This window comes from Pan troglodytes, chromosome 3, assembly GCF_028858775.2.
Source record: "Pan troglodytes isolate AG18354 chromosome 3, NHGRI_mPanTro3-v2.0_pri, whole genome shotgun sequence".
In the NCBI taxonomy this organism is placed as follows: domain Eukaryota; kingdom Metazoa; phylum Chordata; class Mammalia; order Primates; family Hominidae; genus Pan; species Pan troglodytes.
Window position 1 is genome coordinate 106,839,374 of NC_072401.2, and position 22,547 is coordinate 106,861,920.

The following is a 22,547-nucleotide window of genomic DNA, read 5'->3' on the forward strand; positions in this document are numbered from 1 at the left end:
CAATTTGAGAAGTTGTTGAGAAGATTCAAACAAAATGTACAAGTAATTGTTAAGTTGAACTTCTATAATTTTCTTTAATTTCTGCTATATTGTATACATTTAATTTCTCAAGAACTATTTTTGCTGCATTACATAAGTTTTAACATACACTGACTCAGTTGTCTTCCAATTTTAAATATTTTAGTTTTAAATATAAATTATTTATATTTTTGAGGCCTAATTTATTTATAAGTACTTTTAAATTTTCAAACACATGAACTTGTGCTTTTTTCTTTTAATATTTTCATAATTGATTATATTGTAGACAGAGAATGTGGTCTGCATGACAGCAAGTCTTTTGCAACTCTATTTGTGGCCTAATATCTACTCAATTTTTGGAAATGTGTACATATACTTGAAAAAATTATGTATTCACTAATTATGTATGTGCATTAGATTAATCTTGTACATTTTGTTTGAATCTTCTCAACATTCTCAAAATAATATTTAACTAAAGGGTCCTAAAAGTAGCATCTTAACCCCCAATAGTCAAATCAAATCTTTAAAGACTATCAACTAATATTATCTGAAAGGCAAATCATGTCTTTGCATACACATACACACATGCACACACAAACACACATTCTTTGTTCTCTATAAATTCTCTAAGCCTTGCTCCCTGAAATAAAGATCCAACTGTTAGTCACAAAATTCTCAAGTATTGGGGAAGAATCTCATATTTTTGGCTATAAAATCAGGTGAAGGTTAAAAAAATAAAAAACTTTACAAAAAGGAATGTAGGCTGGGTGCGATGGCTTACACCTGTAATCTCGGTGCTTTGGGAGGCTGAGGTGGGAGGACTGCTTGAGGCCAGAAGTCTGAGGCCAGCCTGGGCAATATAGCAAACCCCCACTCTACCAAAAACTAGAAAAACTTCGCCAGGTGTGGTGGCACACACCTGTAGTCCCAGCAACTTGGGAGGATGAGGTGGGAGGATCAATTGAGCTCAGGAAGTCAAGGCTGCTGTGAACTGTATGATCTTGCCACTGCACTCTAGCCTGGGCGGCAGAGCAAGACCCTGTGTCTCAAAAAAAATAATAATAATAGAGTGGTCCTGCAGTTGAACTATTACATACAGGGTCCTGTTGCCAGGGTCCACATGCTGTAGCCCACTCAGAGCACTCTCTCTCCCTTTTATGGTTCCCTAGTGTGTTAGGATCAAATGAACAAAACTTGTTTATGATACAGTCATGCTTTTTGTGATCATGTATAGTTCAAACATCTATATTTGTAAACAAAGCCCAATAATCATTTTGATCATTTAAATTCTCCTTCTGAAATCTTTTCAGATCTTTCAGATCTATCCTTCTAAAGATCTCTAACCTAAGAATGATAAATTACTTCTGTAGATATTTTCTATTTTGTTTCTAAGATGGTTCTTAATAATAATCATCAATTTGTCAGTTTATATTTTATTTTTCTTGGATATTCTGACAATATTTTTCCTAACTGATTTGTACATATTGTTGGATGACTAACAATTTGTTTCGTCTCAATGTTACACTTAATTGTGTTTTGATCAATAAATGTTCATCCAGCATATACTTCCTACAATAGTTCTATTAACCACTCAAAAGTTTAGTCCATTTCTTTTCTTTTCCTTGTCTATTTTAAAAGTACAAAGCAGTTAACCATATTCTAAAATCTCAATCAACACACCCTGAGTATTCTAGCAATATGCATCTTGAAAGTGAAAACTTCCATTACTGTCTGGCCTTGTAATGACCATACTTGGGACTCATTTAACATCTACAGATAAGTCTCAAGATAATATTACTTAGGTACATATTAGAGCTGTTAATTCGCTCATTCTAAGCTACTAACAAATTTTGGGTCTTCTAATTTGTTTCATACAAACCCAGGACTTGATATGGTCTGAATCTGATCAAGTATGATGAATGACTTCTGTGTCTTCAATTATTCTAAGCAATTAAAGGACAAAAAAAAAAAAACTGATAGCACTTTGAAGACTGTACAATATTCAGTATACAGCAAAATGAAGAGACATGGAAATATACACCTAAATAATTCTGATTCAAATACTTCAATGTGATTCTGAAGAAAGGAAATGAGACAAAATACTTTTATGACAAAGAATTTCATTATAACAAATTAAACACTATATGAGAAAGGTGTTAACTAATCTGGGCTCTAAGAATCCCAAATCATTCATGAGGGTGCTAATGGGGTAATTCTTTGACTTACAAATATTGAATGATGAAAACTGGCATACATGAAGTTCCACTGAGCTAGTGAAGAGGCACTGGTTTCTCTAATTTGTGAATTTCTGATGCAGTATTCTCAGTGAAAAATTATTCAGTAGAGTATCTTCTTCATTATTATAAAGCTCAACCAAGTTACCAAGCCAGGTAATTAAAGCTGTATGTTAACCTTTCTGAATTCTAATCTTATTCCTCTAATCTAACTAGATCACATATATGTCCTCCAATTATTTTTTGTTTTGCCACTAATGTGACAGAAAGCAATGAAAAAACAGGATCTAATATAGAAACTTTGAGCCTCTCGCTAATTTGAAGACAAGTATCTACTATATTATTTATGAATCTAAAACTGAAATACATGGAATAGACTTAATCTGAGATTAGTGAGACAGACTGCTTGTACAAAGATGAAAAGTTTTTGTTTTCCTTCATTTTCATCCTTAAATAAGTAATGAAAACCAAATTCTGAATATAATCTACATAGATACAAAACTGATAACTTGGAGAAAATAATGTGGCCTGCATTATTGTGACAGCTTCCTTGTATCTTCTCTAATCTAATTATGGCCTACAGCCCATTCTCACCAATGCAGCCAGAATGATCTTGTTAAAATCAAAGTCAGATTAGACCACTCCTTTGCTGAAAATATTTTAATGGTTCCCTACCTCATTCAGAATAAGAAATGCAATCCTTAAATAGCCTGCACAGAGTCTTTCATAATCAACTCCCATTTTCAAACCCAGATCCAAACATTTCGAATCTCATCTCCTCCTTTCTCCCCCATACTTTCTCTACTCTACCAGTCACTATGGTCACTTTGGGTGTTTCTTGAATACCTCAGACATCCTCTTGCCTCAGGACCTTTGGGAGTGTGGCCTTGAATGCTCTTCCTTCGCTTGACCTTACCTTCTACAATTCTTGGCACATATGTCAGCCCTCTTCTTAGTGAGGCTGTGGCTGACTGCCTTTTTAATAACTACAACTCCCATCCCACTTCTGGCATTTTATCCCCTTGTCCCTGCTCATTTTTGTCATTTTTTCAGAAGGCATTTATTGCTCTCTGAAACGTTCATTATTTTACTTGCATATTTCCTTCTTATCCATCTCTCCAGATAAAATGCGAGCTACACAAGGGCAGAGGTTTTTGTGTCTTTTCTTTAATACTGCATTCCCAGAACCTATATCTTACCACATAACATAATTAGATAGCCGATACATCAGTTAAAAAAAACAAACAAACAAACAAACAACAACAAAAAAACAAACAAAAAAACAATAAATTAAAAGCAGCCACAGTGATCAACTAACATTTAGGAACATTTTAGTTGTTCTTGGTGTAAAGATCTAAATTCACTAGCTTCTAAATCTCATCGTTCTTAAAAACCCTTAATTTATAAATGAGATTTCTAGCCTAAGATCACTCCTAAATACACTTTATACAAGTAATATTACTTGATTATCTGAATATAAATTTTCTAATTTAGTGATCTCCAAATCAGTCATTAATTTACTAATAAATTCAGTTGCCTCTATGCAGCATTATCACTAAGACATATAAAAATCCAAGGATATCATCTCAGCTTACAGAAGGAAAGCATGTGAGACAGCCAAACTAAAGAGAAATAAAAAAGCAAAGGGTCTCACCAATTTTATTTTTCTTAAGCTGAAAAACATAATTTTATTTTATTTTCAATTTTTTTTTTTTTTTTTTTTTTTGAGACAGAGTCTCACTATGTCGCCTAGGCTGGAGTGCAGTGGCATAATCTTAGTTCACTGCAACCTTTGCCTCCCAGGTTCAAGTGATTCTTGTGCCTCAGCCTGCCGAGTAGCTGGGATTACAAGCATGCACCACCAGGCTCAGCTAATTTTTTGTATTTTTAGTAGAGATGGGGTTTCCTTATGTTGGCCAGGCTGGTCTCAAACTCCCGGCCTTAAGTAATTCGCTCGCCTTGGCCTCCCAAAATGCTGGGATTACGGGAAGGAGCTCCCATGCTGGGCCAATTTTATTATTCTTAAGCTGGAACTGTGCCAATAGCCAGTTCCAATGTAGACACGAACAGAGGATAATTCATGGAGATACAACAGTACAGAGGAGAGCATATTTATATAAACAATAATAAACGGATGATAAGAAAAACAGCATCATATGAAGTTAGCTAAATGGTTAATGTACTTTCAAATACAAAATTTAAAAACTCAACTAAAAGGTTTTAAAATTTTTCATTTAAATTCCTTGAATTACAGAAATAGATTTCAAGGTGATCTGTAAACTTTATGCTTCTCAAAAGGACTTGACACATTTCATTGCTAGAGATTTCAGAATTTCTACTAGACTTCCTATGACATTTATAAGATTAAAGGATGTCTTGGATGTTTGCCCCTTACCGATTCAACTAATGATCTTGCTTCCTCTTGAGTGCAACGGAAAGGGCTATCAGATATCTGCACGTTTGTGCTGGAGAGGAAAAGAGAATGTTATTATTAAACAGGACAAAAAGAAACAATTACCAAAAAAACCCCAAAAACTAACTCCAAATACTCCACATCTGTTGTATAATTTCAACCAATGAATAGAAACTGAATGAATAAAAATTAAGGCAATGAAAATTATTGTATATTCTTTCAGGCAAGGTTCTAAGTATAGAGTAGTCCACAGCAGAGCACTCTCCAGAATGATAAAAGATTTTTAAAAATTATATTACACAAATCCTAATAATTTCCAGGTATATATAAAAAGCTACACCACAATTGCACTTCACCTTTATTGAAGAAAAGAGGAAGCAAATTTGACCCACCCAATGGGACCTAGGATAAATTTTCCTCTAAGTGAGGTAACAAACATTGTAATTAGCTACTGAAAGTTTTTGCGGAATCTCTTTCACAGATAAGGAGATTAAAGAGGAAACTATATGAATGTAAAGTTTGTTTTCTTATATGTAGGGAAGTTCAGCCAGGCATAGGAATAGCAGCTCCTTCCCTGACTAGGGAAGCCTCCATAGAGTCAAAAGCCTTTCCTATACCTCTAAAAGCATGCTACTCATTACATACTGCCACTCTCTAGACGAAAGCAAAAGCATCATTCCTCTGAAACATATTAAGGCTGATTTTAAAAAATTTCATCAAAGGAACAGGCAGATTAAAATGGATAAAGAGGTGGTAGAGAAGGGAGTTAAAGCCAAATTAACTTTTTTAAATAGAAGAAAAAGTGATTAGCAGATCCCTAAAAGATAAAATAATAGGTAAAACACACGTAAACATATTCCCCCTCAAGTGGACCTAAGGATATACATTATCAAATTTATTTTCACAATAGCTGTGTGAAATATGTCGAGATATCGGTGATAAAAACATCTGTCTATATCTGTTTGTAATTGATGACACTGAGTATACAGCGATTATAATAAGTGGTCATTTTGGTTTCTATCCAGACTCATAATGTGGGATTCATTTTCATTCTTGGCATGAATAGAATTTGATGAAAGTTAGCAGTAACATCTTTAAGACTAAGTTTTTTTGCCACCATAGCACACGTTTACTTACGTAACAAAACTCCACATCCTGCACATGTACCCCTGAACTTAAAAGTTGAGGGGAAAAAAAAAGACAAAGTTTTTTGTCTTTTCTACAGCTCACGTTTAAACAAGCTGACAATTGAAAAAGGCAGAGCTCTGTAAGTTAGATGTTTCCTTGATGACTGTCAAAAATGAATTTAAAAAGAACCAGGCAAAAAATTAGACACTGCAAAAAAGTGCTGGTCCTGTGAAGAAACTACGATATACAAAGTACTAATTACAATGCATACAACAATGCTTTTAACATTATAACTAAACCAAAGTAAAACATTCCTTGGAAATTCTGGAAAAATGAAGGTGAGAGAACAGGGGGCGGGGGTAGGGAGGTCTTTTCTAGATATAGTTGCCATATAAAATACATAACAACCAATTACATTTGAATTTCAAATAAGCAACAAACTATTTGTTAGAATAAGTATGTCCCAAATATTGAAAGAGACACACACACTTACATGGAATAATATTTGTTATTCTGAAATATTTAAATAGAAGAAAAAGTGATTTAACTGGTGTCCTGTATTTTTCATCTGTTAAATCTGATAACCCTACTTCTAAAGTAATCCCCTACTCTTACAACAAAATGAAACTATGAATAGGAATATTAGAAAAGAATGACAATATTTAAGCCAGCACGGTAAAATTTGAAAATATTTAAAATTTTATTTTAATTTTAAAAATTAAAAAATTTTAAAAATATCTCTGATAAAATGTCTTGACAAGTAACCAGTAGTGGATATCTTGCGAAAGTAAATTGACTCTGCTATTTTTTCACCTTAAAAAATGTATGAGCGGTTGGGTGCAGTGGCTCACGCCAGTAATCCCAGCACTTTGGGAGGCCAAGGTGGGCAGATTACCTGAGGTCAGGAGTTTGAGACCAGCCTGGCTAGCATGGTGAAACCCCATCTCTATTATAAATACAAAAATTAGCCAGGCATGGTGGCACACACTTGTAATCCCAGCTCCTTGGGAGGCCAAGGCAGGGGAATCACTTGAACCTGGGTGGTAGAGGTTGCAGTGAGCCGAGATGGTGCCACTGCACTCCAGCTTGGGTGACAGAGCAAGGCAACGTCTCCAAAAAAAAAAAAAAAAAAATTAGCTGTTTTAAGAATGAAAAATGAAATGGCAAGCACATACAAATGAACTTAGGAGATTCTTGTAAGATAAACCGATACATAGGATGAAAGATTACAAAGTTCCTTCTATTTATCAAATAGGCTCTTCTATCAGCTAAAAACAGTGCCAACATCCTCACTGACGTCCTTTTAGTCAATAATATATGTAATCTAGGTTGTAAGAACATATATGTATGTAAATATGTGTGTGTACATACCTAAATGTACTTTATCCCCTCTTGGATTTAATAAAGTTATTTGTACTTTGAATGTTTAAAAGTGTAATAAAAGGCATGATACCAAGAAATATTTTTATTTTTTCTGAACTGGCCTTCATGTAAAAATAGTTGTTTAACATTGATTCATATTTATTTGCCAAATCAAAAAATCACACTATGTGTCAGGGACTCTTCTAGACGCTGGAGACACAATATTGAATCATGGAGGCCCCAACGAGCTTTTAATCTTTAAGATTCTTTTTACTTCTCAAACTATGACTACGACCTGCCAGGGGAAAAGCAGTATAATCATTTAAAGGAGGGATGACTAAGCTGTTAGTGCCCACTATAAATGAAACTTAAAAAAAAACAACACTAAAAAGAATGCACTGCTTTCCTTTTTATACTAAGATATTAAATATTATATTCTAAATGTATAAATGTTACATGACCTATATACAACCTTGTTGACCAAAACAAGCAGATGACATTAGAGCAAAAAATCAGTAAAACCAAAAATGCTGTGTACAACAAGCCCAAATTACATATAAAAATAATAAAGTATATTACTAGACAGATAATAGTGCTTTAGTGAAGGGAAACCATTTTCTTCAAGTAAATTTCAAATCAAACAATGGCCCACACTTATGAGAATCCTCAAAGACAGTGTCCAGGATAAAGATTTGTCAAGGCTTTTCATTCTAAATCAAAGTAGTCAAGAAAAAGGCAGAGAGAAAATTTAAAGAGATCAGAATGACAATAATTTTAGACCATAACCTCCAGAGTTTATAGAAGAAAGTGACCTTGGAATAAATGTACACAAAGCCAAAACAACTGAGGCTATCAATACATAAAAAAGTACCAGATTACTGGTGCCAAAACAGACATACAGATCAATGGAACCCCAGAAATAACACCACACATCTACAACAATCTGAGCCTCAACAAACTAGATGAAAACAAGCAATGGGGAAATGATTCCCTATTTTATAAATGGTGCTGGGAAAACTGGCTATCCATATGCAGAAAAGTGAAACTGGACCCCTTCCTTACACCTTATACAAAAAACTAGCTCACGATGGATTAAAAACGTAAATGTAAAACCCAAAACCATACAAACCCTAGAAGAAAACCTAGACAATACCATTCAGGACACAGGCATGGGCAAAGACTTCATGACTAAAACACCATAAACAATTACAACAAAAGCCAAAATTGGTAAGTGGGATCTAATCAAACTAAAGAGCTTCTGACAGCAAAAGAAATTAGCATCAGAGTGAACAGACAACCTACAAAATGGGAGAAAATTTTTGCAATCTACTTACCTGACAAAGGTCTAGTATCCAGAATCTATAAGGAACTTAAACAAATTTACAAGAAAAAAAACCCCATCAAAAAGTGGGCAAAGGATATGAGCAGACATTTCTTGAAAGAAGACATTTATGCAGCCAACAAACATGAAAAAAAGCTCATCATCACTGATCATTAGAGAAATACAAATCAAAACCACAATGAGATACCATCTTGCGCCATGAATGGCAATTACTAAAATGGCAATTATTATCAGAATGGCAATTATTAAAAAGTCAAGAAACAATAGATGATGCTGAGGCTGTGGAGAAATAGGAATGCTTTTACACTGTTGGTGGGAGTGTAAATTAGTTCAACCATTGTGGAAGACAGTGTGGCGATTCCTCAAGGATCTAGAACCAGAAATACCATTTGACCCAGCAATGTCATTACTGGGTATATACCCAAAGAAATATAAATCATTCTACTATTAAGACTCATGCACACGTATGTTTATTGCAGCACTATTCACAATAGCAAAGACATAGAACCAACCCAAATGCCCATCAGTGATGGACTGGATAAAGAAGATGTGGTACATATACATCATAGGATACTATGTAGCCATAAAAAGGAATGAGATCATGTCCTTTGCAGGGACATGGATGAAGCTGGAAACCATCATCCTCAGCAAACTAATGCAGGAGCAGAAAACTAAACACCACATGTTCTCACTTACAAGTGGGGGCTGAACAATTAGAACACATGGACACAGGGAAGGGAACAACACACACTGGGGCCTGCTGGTGGGGGGAGGGGAGGGAGATTATTAGGACAAATGGCTGATGCAGGCAGGGCTTAATACCTAGGTGATGGGTTGATGGGTGCAGCAAACCACCATGGCACATGTACACCTATGTAACGAACCTGCATGTTCTGCACATGTATCCTGGAACTTAAAGTAAAAAAAAAAAAAAAAAAAAGAAGTACCAGATTAAATATACCTTTCTCTAGGAATGTAAAAAGAAACAACTTTAAGACCTAAAGAATTTAGATGAATTGAATATATTTATTTATTTATTCAGTAAGCATATTTAGACTACCTACTGCATCAAGTCCTGCTATTGAGTGCTGAGGTAAAAACTCAATACAAAGTATTAAAAAAAAATCCACCTCCAGTTCTACATAGAGGTATGTACAGCAGTGATACAACAGCCCAACAGAAATGAAACTGTGCAGAGGTGACATCTAAACTGCTTCTCGAAAAAATGAAGATGTCCACCAAAGAAAGACAAGGGGATAGGAAGGAAGAGCCCATGAGGCTGGAAAGGCAGGTTTGGACACATTGTTTAAGAATAGAAGGGTTGGATGAAATCCCATTTTTGAAGGGAATCATAAGACGTTTTTAGGCATAAAAATGAGTTATATTCATACTTTTGAAAGATAATTCTGGCAGTACTGTATAGAATATATTAAACAGGAGAATGATTGTTAATAAAAAAGAGTATGAGTAAAGAAATAAAGCATTACTTTATGAGTAAAGAAATGCTAAGTAACTGAATTAGTGCAGTTTTATAACTAGAAGGCACTCAAGAATCAATCAAAACTTGAAAAATATGTAAGACAGATGGATCAAAATAAATAATGATTAATAAAATAAAGTAGTAAACAGAATAGTACATTTCTGATTTCTTAATAAGGTATATCAACTGGTTGAAGAGAAAGTGGGAGAGGACTGAAGAGTAAACTCAAATGTCAAAAAATGATTTCTCCCAGAATCGAGTTTAAAGTTTTCTTAGGTAAGACTAGAAATAAAATTCTCTCTGTTAAAATAATATTTAGCTTTCAGAGTAAACATCCAGCAGTGGAAAAAAAGAATAAACAACAACAACAACAACAAAAAACTTCGGAGAAAGAGAATTTTCAAGGTATCAATGAAAAGAACTTAATAAAAGCAGTGCTCCTGAAAAGAGAAGAGTCACTACCTGGATTAAAAAAAAACAAAAACAAGGCTGGGAGTGGTGGCTTACGCCTGTAATCCCCGCACTTTGGGAGGCTGAGGCGCGTGGATCACCTGTGGTCAGGAGTTTGAGACCAGCCTGGCCAACATGGTGAAACCTCGTCTATACTAAAAATACAAAAATTGGCCAGGCATGGTGGCGGGTGCCTGTAATCCTAGCCACTTGGGAGGCTGAGGCAGGATAATTGCTTGAGCCCGGGAGGCGGAGGTTGCAGTGAGCCGAGATTGCATCACTGCACTCCAGCCTGGGTGACAGAGTGAGACTCCGTCTCAAAAAAAAAAAAAAAAAAAAAAGGTTGGCTTTAAAATATTATTCAACAATTTACTCCAACAGATATTTATTGAGTGGCTACTACATGCCAGGCATTAGGAATATAAAGATGAATAAGGCATCTTTATTCATCTGCTTTTGAGGAACTTATATTCTAGAGAAGAAGATAAATTCATGAACCAAGTATTTAATAACTGACAGATGTAATGATAAAAATCCACAGAAGACAAGGAATACAGAGAGTACTGGCATTTCAACTAGCATATGAGGGAATGTTTCCTAGAGAAGACAAAGTAAAAATTAAATCTTAAAAGATGAGTAACATGGCCAGTTCAAGAAATGAGAAGACAATCATGGCAAAGGAAACAAAATGAGTAAAGGTCTAGAGATTACTACAAGCACAGTGACAAGTGGCCTTCAGTTGTTGTAACATGAAATAGGAGACAAGAAGTGATGGAAAATGAGGCAAGAAAGGTTATCTAAATCTTGGACGGCCTTGTTTGTTTTTCCATGAGAACAAGTTTGTATTTTATGATTCTTAAGGCCGGGCGCAGTGGCTCACACCTGTAATCCCAGCACTTTGGGAGGCTGAGGTGGGTGGATTGCTTGATCCCAGGAGTTCGTGAATATCCCTAGCAACACAGCGAGACCCTGTCCATACAAAAAATTTAAAAAGTAGCCAGGTGTGGTGGTGCATGCCTGTACTTGGGAGGCTGAGGTGGGAGAATCGCTGAACTCTGGGAGGTCGAGGCTGCAATGAGTCATGTTCGCGCCCCTACACTCCAGCCTCAGCAACAGAGCAAGACACTGTCTCAAAATAATAATAATAATAATAATGATAATAACAATAATAATATGGTTCTTAAGCAGAGAGGCTCATCAGAATCACATAGGGGGCTTTAAAAACATACACGTTTAGATTCTACTTCCTAAAGATACTAATACACTAGGTTTAAAGAAGGGGACAATGTATCTGAGTTCTCTAACAATTTCCCTAGTTAATTCTGTGTATTACATATACATTGAGAGAATGTCTGTGATAGTATGGACCTAAACTGAACTGAGTGAGAAAAATGGGTTTCAAAAAGGAAGGCAGAGGAAGCTTGCCAATCTACAATGGTACAGTTTAAGGAATTAAGAAAGATAGGCAATTCATTACAGAAAGGCAAAAGAAATAAAAACTAACAATGCTGAATATATTTCCAAATTAAGTTATGATAAAGAGAAAAATGGATTAAAATGAGTTAAAATTCTGAAGCTCTTGACTTTAAATTTTCTAGATGCATATGATACATATACTGAAACTTATATTCTGAAAATTCTTAAACTAAAAAAAGTTATTTTGTTATAAAAAATGTAGAGGAGGTAAAAGAACATAGCTATTAACAGAGTAAGGTTTAGGCCAGGTGTGGTGGCTCACGCCTGTAATTCCAGCACTTTGGGAGGCCAAGGTGGGCGGATCACTTGAGGCCAGGAATTCGAGACCACCCTGGCCAACATGGCAAAACTCCGTCTCTACTAGAAATACAAAAATTAGCCAGGCTTGGTTTCAGGCTTATGTAATCCCAGCTACTTGAGAGGCTGAGGCAGGAGAATTGCAAATTACTTGAACCTGGGAGGCAGAGGCTGCAGTGGGCCGAGATTGCACCACTGCACTCCAACTTGGGCAATAGAGCAAGATTCCATTTCAAAAAAAAAAAAGAAAGAAAGAAAAAAAAAGAGAGTAAGGTTTAAATCCTGGCTCCACAATGCATTGTGTGACCTTAGGTAAGTTACCTAAATCTTTATGTGGACTCAATTTCTTCATGTGTAAAATGGAGATAACAATACATATTTTAGAGGATTCTTGAGTATTAATTACATAACATATATAAATCACTCAGAACATGGAACATAGTATAGAGTTAATAAATGTTAACTCTTACTGTTAATGTAATCCTTATCATTACTCAGGAGGCTATAGCAAAATGATTCCAGAGCTTAGAAATAAAGTTACCTTCACAGTAAGGATAATTAGACTCAGCACAGAAGGAATGAATTCAAGCTATATATATACTAACCAAACAAAGGGTCTCTGGCTGTGTAGCTGAGGAAACCTGGGGAAACACTCAAGTCTCATCAAAGACTGCATAAGCTTTTTAGAAAGTGATTAGGAAGGAGATAAGACAGCAAAGAGCAAGCAAATATTTCCTCAGACAATCACAGACCCCCTCCTCCTTCATACTGGAGGGACTCATTACACTGGAGTCTTAATTTTAGACCACAAAGAATAGCTCACTCTACCATTTACTAGGATAGACAAGACTAGAGGACATTCAATCATATCCAGCTTTGCTGTTAATAAATTATATTATTTATATTAGAAACAATTACCTACATTTTAAGATTATGCTTAAAAAAAAAAGAGTGCTCTGCATACGAGGTAAGAAAAAAGGGAGAAGGCCAAGGAATTGACAGTGTTTCTTTAGTAAGCAAGAGAAACAAAGTCAATATCTTCAATGTCAAGCATTTGTGTTGCAGGCAAAATGGGCCTTCTTGATAACTTAGGTAAAATATTCCTTGATATTAAATAATTCTTTACTCCATCTGATTACCTTAGTCTAGTAATTTATTTAATGACCCTCTTGATTCCCAGACTGTGCTCAGAGAGCACAGGGACTCTATCGTATTCATAGTGTTATCTTTAGTACCCCCACAGGACTGCTTTTGCCTCCTATACTTAGACTTACCAAGAGTCAGTTGTTTTAGTTCTTAAATGTGTTTGTCAATTGTACTTGTTACTATAATTTGAAAATTTAAGTATTAATTATGTTCACAGATGAACTGTAAAAGAATGTGGAAGAACTGTTTCTATGAACATTAAGTAGGTTATAAAACTAACGAGGCTTTAAACAATACTGAGGCCCTAAAAAGCCTCAATAAAGGTGAATCACTACAAAAATTTGGTGTCAAATTTGGTGTAGATAACATAATTTAAATGATTTTTTTAAAAGAACCCTAAAAATGTGTCAGGAATTTTAAGTTATAAGGAGCTTAAGGATTACAGAATCTTTATTTTCTATCCTATGTTATGTTAGAGTATATATAAAATCTATATGGAATCTATATTAAAAGGGGCTCAGCCCTATATCCAAAAATGGGTGAATATACATTTAAATGTTTTAAATTAAATGTTTATGTTACTGTTATTTAATTCCTCTTAATCAATCAACTAGTGATCATGATGAATAAGAAGGCTTTTACTTTCTAAGAAATTATATGGTAGTTATTAGATTTTAAAGAAACTGCATAGATTTACATGCTGAAAAATTGCGTTTTTCATCTTTGCACAATGTATTTCAATTAAATGTCCATTTATTTGTCAGTAATCCCACTAAATTATAAATTCCTTGAGAAAAAAGATCACATCAATTCCTAGTTTAATAGTGCCCAACACTTAGTAATGCCCAATGAATAGGTAGATAATCTGTATTGTTTAAATTTTAAAAAATGCAAAAATCTGAAATCTGATTATTATGTGGCTGTTTAATACCAATTAATAATAAAATAACATTACTTACATAGAAAAGACAAATTCTTACCAATTTATAGCTCCTCCATTACACTTCTTCATAAGCAATGCTTTCCAACATTGATGAGTGGATTTAATGACTTCAAGAGCAAAAGCCTAGCTCCAAACAAACAAGACGTATTTAATATCAGTCACATTGTTACACTAACACAAAACTAATCTTGTGATGACAGTTAATTGTTAAGAGCATGAGCTCCAGAGTCAGGCAAAGCTTGGTATAAATTCTGGCTTCCTTATTTGTCAGCTGTGTGACTTTGGGCAGGTTACTTAAGCTTGCTAAGCCTCAATTTCTTCATCTATGAAGTAGAATATAATAGGGATAATCTATATCAGGGGTTGGCAAACTAGGAACTATGGGTAAAATCCAGTCTGCCCCCTGTAAAGTTTTACTGAACAGTCACATTTGTTTGTGTTTGGCCTATGGCTGCTCTAGTACTACGATAGCAGAGTTGAGCAGCTGTGACAGAAATCATACGATCTGCAAAGCCTAAAATATTTTCTATATGACCCATTACAGAAAAAAGTTTGCCAACCCCTGATCCAAGTCACAGAGTTGTTGAAAGAGTAAGTAAGATGACATATGTAAAGTGCTTAACCCAGTACCCAGCTTGTCAGTAAGCATGCACCCATTAATTTCAGCATCATCAAAACTGCAGGCAGTCTAAATGTAGTTTTTTCAATCGAAGTAATTTTAGACTATCCACTGTCTGAAAGTAGTACATCTCCTTGACATTTATGACATTGTCTAAAAATGCATAAGCAACAATAGATATACCTCTTGTTGGATATACATCCAGTAAGAACATGTAAGGAAAACTTGCTTTATAATTCCAAAGCAGAAAGATCTTTAGAGTTTTTTCCCAAAAAATGTTGTTTGTTTTCCTTAAGGAGAGTCCTTACTGGTTAGTTCAAAGTAGCTCCTTTCTTCTTCAATGATAACTAAACTCATTATGATAATAAAGAAACTAAAGAATCTTGGGAACTGAGGTACAGTAATAATGGGAAATTTATCCTCTGAAAAGAGAATTTCTCTCAGGTCTACGATTGCCTGCGATGGAGGATGACTTGTATCTTAATGAGATAGTGTTGGGCGGGAATCTCACTTCAGATACAGGACAAGAAATCTAATACATTATCTGATTATGTAAGGATAGATTTTTAATCAAATTATTTGGATAAGTGTGATTATTTAGAACCAATTTCAATACTTGTTTAAAGGAGTGGCAAGAAAAACCCAGAATAAAAGAAAGGAGCCATCTTTCCAACCATGTTAAAGAGGCACAAATCAATTCTTGAGTTATACCCTGCTATGGTTTGAGGGGATTTGTCCTCTCAAATCTCATGTTCAAATTTGATCCGCAGTGTTGGAAGTGAGGCCTAATGGGAGGTGTATGGATCATGGGGGTGGATCCCTCATGTATGGCTTGGTGCCTCCTCAGAGTAATGAGTGAGTTCTTGCTGTTAGTTCCCACAAGAACTGATTGTTAAAAAGAGCCTGGGCACCTTCCACCTCTCTCACTTGCTTCCTCTCTCACCCTGTGGCATGCCTGCTCCCCCTTCATCTTTTGGCATGACTGAAAGCTTTCTGAGGTTCTTACCAGAAGCAGATGCCAGCACCATGCTTCTGGTATAGCCTGTAGGACTGTGAGCTAAATAAACCTTTCCTTTATAAATTACCCAGCCTCAGCAGTTCTTTCATAGCAATACTAAGGGCACTAAGGCTCTATATTTTAAATAGCAGTAGTAAAAAGCAATGCATAAAACAATTATTTTCTGGTGAAGTTGTATAAATGACCTCATCTTTATACAGAAAAGAATTACTATTTGTCAAAAACAAACAAAAACCAAAAACTACCTCATTCTTTACAAATTCGTGACTTGGCAGACTTACCCTGAGGCAAAAATACCATACAGGTTTAAAATTTCAATTATCTCATTATCTCAATAATAAAATGCAAATTTTTAAAAGAAAAATAATGTATAAATTTTCAATCCTTTAAGATAATTTAATCTAAAATAATAATTTTATATTTACATTTAATAATCCCAGACAAAGCCCTCAAGATTTGAAGGATTCTTTTAATGTGCTTTCAAAAAAACACTGAGTCCAGCAATCAATTCTTTTACAGCAAAATACCCATTATAAATTTTAAGTTTTCATTAACATGCCTTATTTCACTTATAAAACATACTTACTGGTATCCACTTAAAAGTTGGTTTCAAATATTCAATTTACCTAGTGGTAATAACTTTAAAAAAAATTCCATGCTTTAGACTTTAACTCTTTGGTCTATTCTCTCCATTTGTGTCATATTAGAGATACTTTGTGGTAACTCAGTGGTATTCTAATAGAAAAATCCTATGACAGTAAGATAATTCAGGTGTCCTTTCAATTGTTAAGCAGCTTAGTTCCGTCGTGGTAGAATGAACACTTAGGAGGGAGGCCCCTATGGATTTACATTAAGGGCGAGTAACTTTCTCCTCCACAAAACAGTAAATAGAAAGTTTTTCTATGTACACAATTTGCAAAATTAGTCTGATCATGAAATTCCTTCATTTTCCAAGACGTAGGAGCTATAGACACATAGATGGAAATATATATTTTTCAGCCTTGTTGATTCACTTAGATCTTCTGAAACAGAATTTAAATAATAAAATGTTTTTAAATATGTAAGTTAGTAAAAAGCACTTTTTTAAACCATGCTATATATACATATTCACATAAGAAACTTCCCAAGTGAAATGAATATTGTACAGGTATCAGGAGGTACATTTTAAAATAAAGATTCTCATCTTCACCTTGTTTTTGAATTCTCCATTAAAAGCAAACTGGTTTTCTGGTTTTCCATCTGGTACCTTATATAATCTAAACCAATTAAGAGTAGCTTCCAGGTAACCCGGTTTGAACTTCTTAACATCATCAATATCTGTAAAGAAAAAAACAAAAAGATGTTTTGTTAAGAACCAAAATTAATTCCATTTAGTGGCAGAGCATTGGACTGAGGGAGCCAGGAAACATGGGGCCCAGTCTAACCAGCAGCACAATTGATTATGATACCTAGAGCAGCATCATCATTGATATGTATATCACCTTCAGACTTTTGTGTTTTCATATGTATAATACTATTCCTGCACTCTACAAACATTTACAAAGCATCTTCAGACAATGTGCTATGTATGGGGAATAAATGGATGGATACAACAAAGTTCTTTTCATCAAGATACTCAGTTTTTAACTCAGGGAAAGAGACAAAGAGATAAACTGCAATTAAAATGCAATGAGGTTTTAACAGAGATAAACAGAAGCAATGGTAATGTCATAGAAGAGGGAGTAAAAGAAAGCATTATAAAAGTGAGAAGTACATCACTAACTGGACAAGAGGGGAAAAGGTAGAAGGAACAGCACACATAAAAGCAAGGGACTATATTTTAGAATATACAAAGATGGTTCTGCATGGCTAGAACATCACTGTTAGGAGGCAGGGGAGAGGGAGGAGACACCTAGGAAAAGCCAGTAACTGAGGATCATATACACAGCAATCTCCCTTTATCCACGGTTTTGTTTTCTGCAGTTTCAGTTACCTACAGTCAACTGAATCCAAAAATATTAAATGGAAAATTCCAGAAATAAACAATTCATAAGTTTTAAATTGCATACCATTCTGAGTAGCCTGATGAAATCTTGCACTGTCCTGCTCCATCCTGTCCAAGACATGAATCATCCCTTTGCCCAGTGTGGCCACATTCTATATACTACCCACCATTAGTCACTTAGTAGCCTTCTCAGTTAGCAGATCCACTGTCTTGATATGGCAGTGCTTGTGTTCAATTAACCCTTATTTTGCTTCAGAATGGCCACAAAGCACGAGAGTAGTGGTGCTGGTAATTTTGTTACAGTATATTGTCACAGCATATTGTATTCTATACAATATATTTATTAGAGCATATTAAAATTATACTGTTTTGTTATAACAAAAGAAACAGGGATGTTTTGCAAAAATTAATTAATATTGAGTTCCTTGAACGAACAGTTTTCTTATTCAGAGGGGAAAAAAATATTTTAGTCTACTGACAGTGAGTATCTAGAAATGCAATTTAATCAATGCCCAAGATAAATAATTTTCTAGGCCAGGTGTGGTGGCTCATGCCTGTAATCCCAGCACTTTGGGATCACCTGAGGTCAGGAGTTCGAGACCAGTCTGGCCAACATGGTGAAACCCCATATATACTAAAAATACAAAAAAAATTAGCTGGACATGGTGGTGATTGCCTATAGTCCAAGCTACTCAGGAGGCTGAGGCAGGAGAAATGCATTAGTCCAGGAGGTGGAGGCTGTAGTCAGCCAAGATCATGCCATTGCACTCCAGCCTGGGCAACAAAGCAATAAATAATTTTCTATTGCTTAAATCTGATTTATGACTTCATCATTGTACCTTACTCAAACTATCATTTTCTCTTCCACTGTATATAACTTATACAAATCATATAACTTTTATATGATTTTTGTTACTTAACTCACTGACTTCCAAGGAGAAAGAGAAAGCTAATTATCTAATATCTACCTCAGTCTAGGAGGCTTTCTCCCCAAAAGTCATAAAGAGGACCCAATAAGCAAAGACACAAATTAGGAAAAAAACTGAAAATTTTATAATGGAAATAGGAAGTATAACTCTCCAAATATAAGCTAAACTTTTCCATTCTCAACTAATTATACCCTAGGAGAAAACAGCTGCATTGTCCCAAATAACAAAACAAAAAAATTACAGTAAGATATTTAAACATTTTTAAAACCTCAATAGCAAATGCCTGAAGCCAAATTCTTATATCCAATGCCAACAGTCAGTTCAATAACCCCTCTGAAATTATAAAAAGTTCCAGCTAAAGTGTATAAACTTATTTGTGGTTTATGAAAAGCATACATAGATATATATAAAACTTAAACTTGTTCCTCATGAAATTCCTGAGAGTTAAGAACAAGTATGTTTATATTCAACATAAGAAAACTACAGCTAAGATAGTTTAAAAGGCTTGCCAAAATCTATCCAACTCACTCATGATAGAACTAGTATTATATAAATACAACTTTTAATTCCATGACTTCTGCTTTTTCTTCTATACTGCATAGTAACATTGCCCAAAAGTTTTATTTACATTTAAAAAATGTAAGTAAAGATGTATTTTTTCAGTTTTCTTTTATTGTGATAAAATATCCATAATATAAAATTTGCCATGTTAAGCATTTTTAAGTGTATAATTCAGTGACATTAAGTATGTTTACAATTTTGTGCAACCATCAACACTATCCATTTGTAGGACATCTTTGATTAGATATATTTTTTTTACAATCTATGTTATTTTAAGAAAAGTGGCAGTTCTCTAGTAGTCATTTATTCCCACTTGTGGAATTAATTTTATATGAATTTTAGAGATGAACTAATCCAATAAAGTTAGGATAATCTGGAAAAGCTATATATGTAATTAAGCTAAATCTATTTCAGTTTCTAATTTTGATTACAAATTAAGCTCTTTTAATCGAACTCTACTTGATCAACTTACTGGACTGATTAGTAAAGACTCTACTTTTGTAGAACATTCTGATTAATGTTCACATATTATGTATGCTGACTCTGTCAGAGTACTCTAGAATGAAGCCCACACTTCTATTTCCATCAGTTAAGTTTTAGCTTTACCAAGCATCAGGTGTGTTTATTCCCAAACCATTTATGCTAACTGTATCTTTTATTATAATTATGAGATGTAATTAAATATTACATACACCAGTGAATTTATGAGTACAAAAAAGTGTTTGTCTTTATGAAGTTAATTTGAATGTTCTGAAAGAATTCAATAAAACGTTGCTAAAATATCTGTTGTCAAATTAAGCCTGGAGCTAGATGCCATGGCATGCCCCTAATCCCAGCTACTTGGGAAGCTGAGGTGGGAGGATTGCTTGAGCCTAGGAGTTTGAGACCATTCTGGGCAACATAGTGAGATCCCATCTAAAAATAAAAACAAAAAAGAAAAAAAAATTAGGCCTGGGTAAGAAAATAGTTAAACATTAGGAGGAAAAACACCATAAAAATCTACAGTTATGCATATAGGCTGCTTTGCAAGTAAGGTAAGAAGAGAATTGTAGATATGAGAGGTCAGGGATATCCTCTGGTGAAATCACTTTAGTAGAGTCTTGGATGAACTGTGGGAGCAACTCATTCAGGTATCTGAAAGGAGTGCAGTCTGGGAGGAAGACAGTAAATGCAAATATTCTGAAGTAAGGGTGTGCTTTTAACATTTCAGGGAGACAGTAAGAAAGTCCCATGGCTAGAGCACAGTGAAAAAACAGAAAGTATTAGGAGATAAGATTAGAGAAGCAGTCACAGGCCAGTCACAGAGGACTTTAAGGGCCATACTAAGGATTATAGCTTTAACTTTGGGATGGTTTTGGGCAGAGGAGTAAATGTTTTAAGATCTTTCTATCTGCTGTGTAAAGAAAAGACTACATAGAGGAAAAAATGGAAGCTGGAAGTCCAATAAGGGGCTGCTAAGAGAGTCTACTTAGGTGAACTATGATGAGGGCCTAGACAAACGTAGTTGTATGGAGGTAGTGATAAATGGTAAGATTTTGGGTATTTTTTAGAAAGTAAAACTGAGAGGAATTACCAATGGAAAAAAAATTAACAATAATAAACCAGTAAAGATGAGACGTACATGAGATTCAAAGAGCAGAAAAGGATAAGCCTGTTAACATTAATAACCTAAATTACAGTAAAACTGAAAGCAGTCCTCAAAATTCTTTCTTTTTCTTTCCTCTTTTTCTTTCTTTCTTTCTCTCTCTCTCTCTTTCTTTTTTGACACAGTGTCTTGCTCTGTCACATAGGCTGGAGTGCACTGTGCAATCACGGCTCACTGCAACCTTGACTTCCAGGGCTCAATCAATTCATCCACTTTCGATTTCCAAGAAGCTAGGACTACAAGTGTGCACCACCAGGCTTGGCTAATTTTTTTTTTTTTTTCCAGTAGAATTGCTTTGTTTTGTTTTAGTTGCTTTGTTGCCCAGGCTGGTCTTGAACTCCTGGGCTCCAGTGTTCCTCCTGCCTTGGCCTCCCAAAGTGTTGGGATTACAAGTGTGAGCCACCATGCCCAGCCTATCACCCCAGATTTTTAAAAAAGGCTTTATAAAGAGTGTCATAACTTCTGACAAATAGTGTGCAGCCATGATTTACTTTCAAATTTGAAAGTTTAATTAACAAAGATTATATAGAATCTCCTTAAGGGAATTTTTATATTAAAACTATAAAAATATGTTTTATAAATAATCATAGTTCTATATAAATACATTGAAAATATCATAAATTTCTCTCTAAAATTCCAGTTGAAAAACAGGTAATAATGAAGCAATATAACAGACAAATCTTAAGGTTCCATTGGGTTTTTCCAAGTCCAGAGCTCTCACTTTAATTTAGTTTTTCTTAACTAACTTTGGTTTATGTTTCTATAAAAGAAAACCTATAATAACTTCATGAAAACCTACCATTTTATCTCTGCAGACATGAGATAAATCTAACACAATACTTTCTAAGAGAAACGTTTATGACTTTTTTTTTCCTTCACTGGGGATACTGTATATCTTTCATATAACCAAATTTCCTTTCCATATAAACCAATTCACTTGTTTCTAAAATCTAATTAGAAAATTCTTTCTACTCTTTTTTTTTTTTTAATCCAAAAACACACTCTGTTGCACCAGGGGGGTTTCTAATCACATGCGTTTGCCAAGACTTCAATATTACCCACACTTCAGAATTAAACATACTTTGGAAGTAAGTTAATAGTAATGATATGACTTCAAAAGCCAAATTGATAAGGTATATTTTATATACAAAGACCATGAACAGTATATATGAGAGAGAAATTTAGAGAAAGTATGAGACCTATTTAATCTAGAGACATATTAAAACAATAACCTTTAAAAATAATTATATACCAAAAACAAAGAAAATGTTAAGAAATTTTAAACATATGGAAATTAAGACAACACATTCTATAAGTACAATGTAATAAATTTAAAGATCAACAATAAACACATTTAAAAATTCTTGCCTACTGAAAAAGAACCACCCCAATCCCCTGATTTGTTAAATATAATTAAAAGATAAATATTAAAAGCAAATAAAAAAGAATAAAAAGTCTTACTAAATAAATAACTTTCGGGTCCAAAAGAAAATCAAAACTCT

The 22,547-nt window shown here is 34.4% G+C and overlaps 1 protein-coding gene across 3 annotated transcripts in view; it reads right to left on the minus strand.

Annotated features, from left to right (window-relative positions):
- PPA2 (inorganic pyrophosphatase 2) overlaps positions 1 to 22,547 on the minus strand; it is a 104,330-nt gene that overhangs the window by 12,369 nt on the left and 69,414 nt on the right. For all 3 annotated transcript variants that reach the window (XR_010156330.1, XM_517378.8, XM_001170451.7), the window contains 3 exons: positions 17,116 to 17,243; positions 14,327 to 14,412; positions 4,648 to 4,717 (listed from right to left, as the gene is read on the minus strand). Coding sequence is in view for 2 of the 3 variants with exons in the window: in XM_517378.8 (XP_517378.2) it covers positions 4,648 to 4,717; positions 14,327 to 14,412; positions 17,116 to 17,243 (284 nt within the window). In the remaining variant the exon portion in view is untranslated. The remainder of the gene's footprint in view (positions 1 to 4,647; positions 4,718 to 14,326; positions 14,413 to 17,115; positions 17,244 to 22,547) is intronic.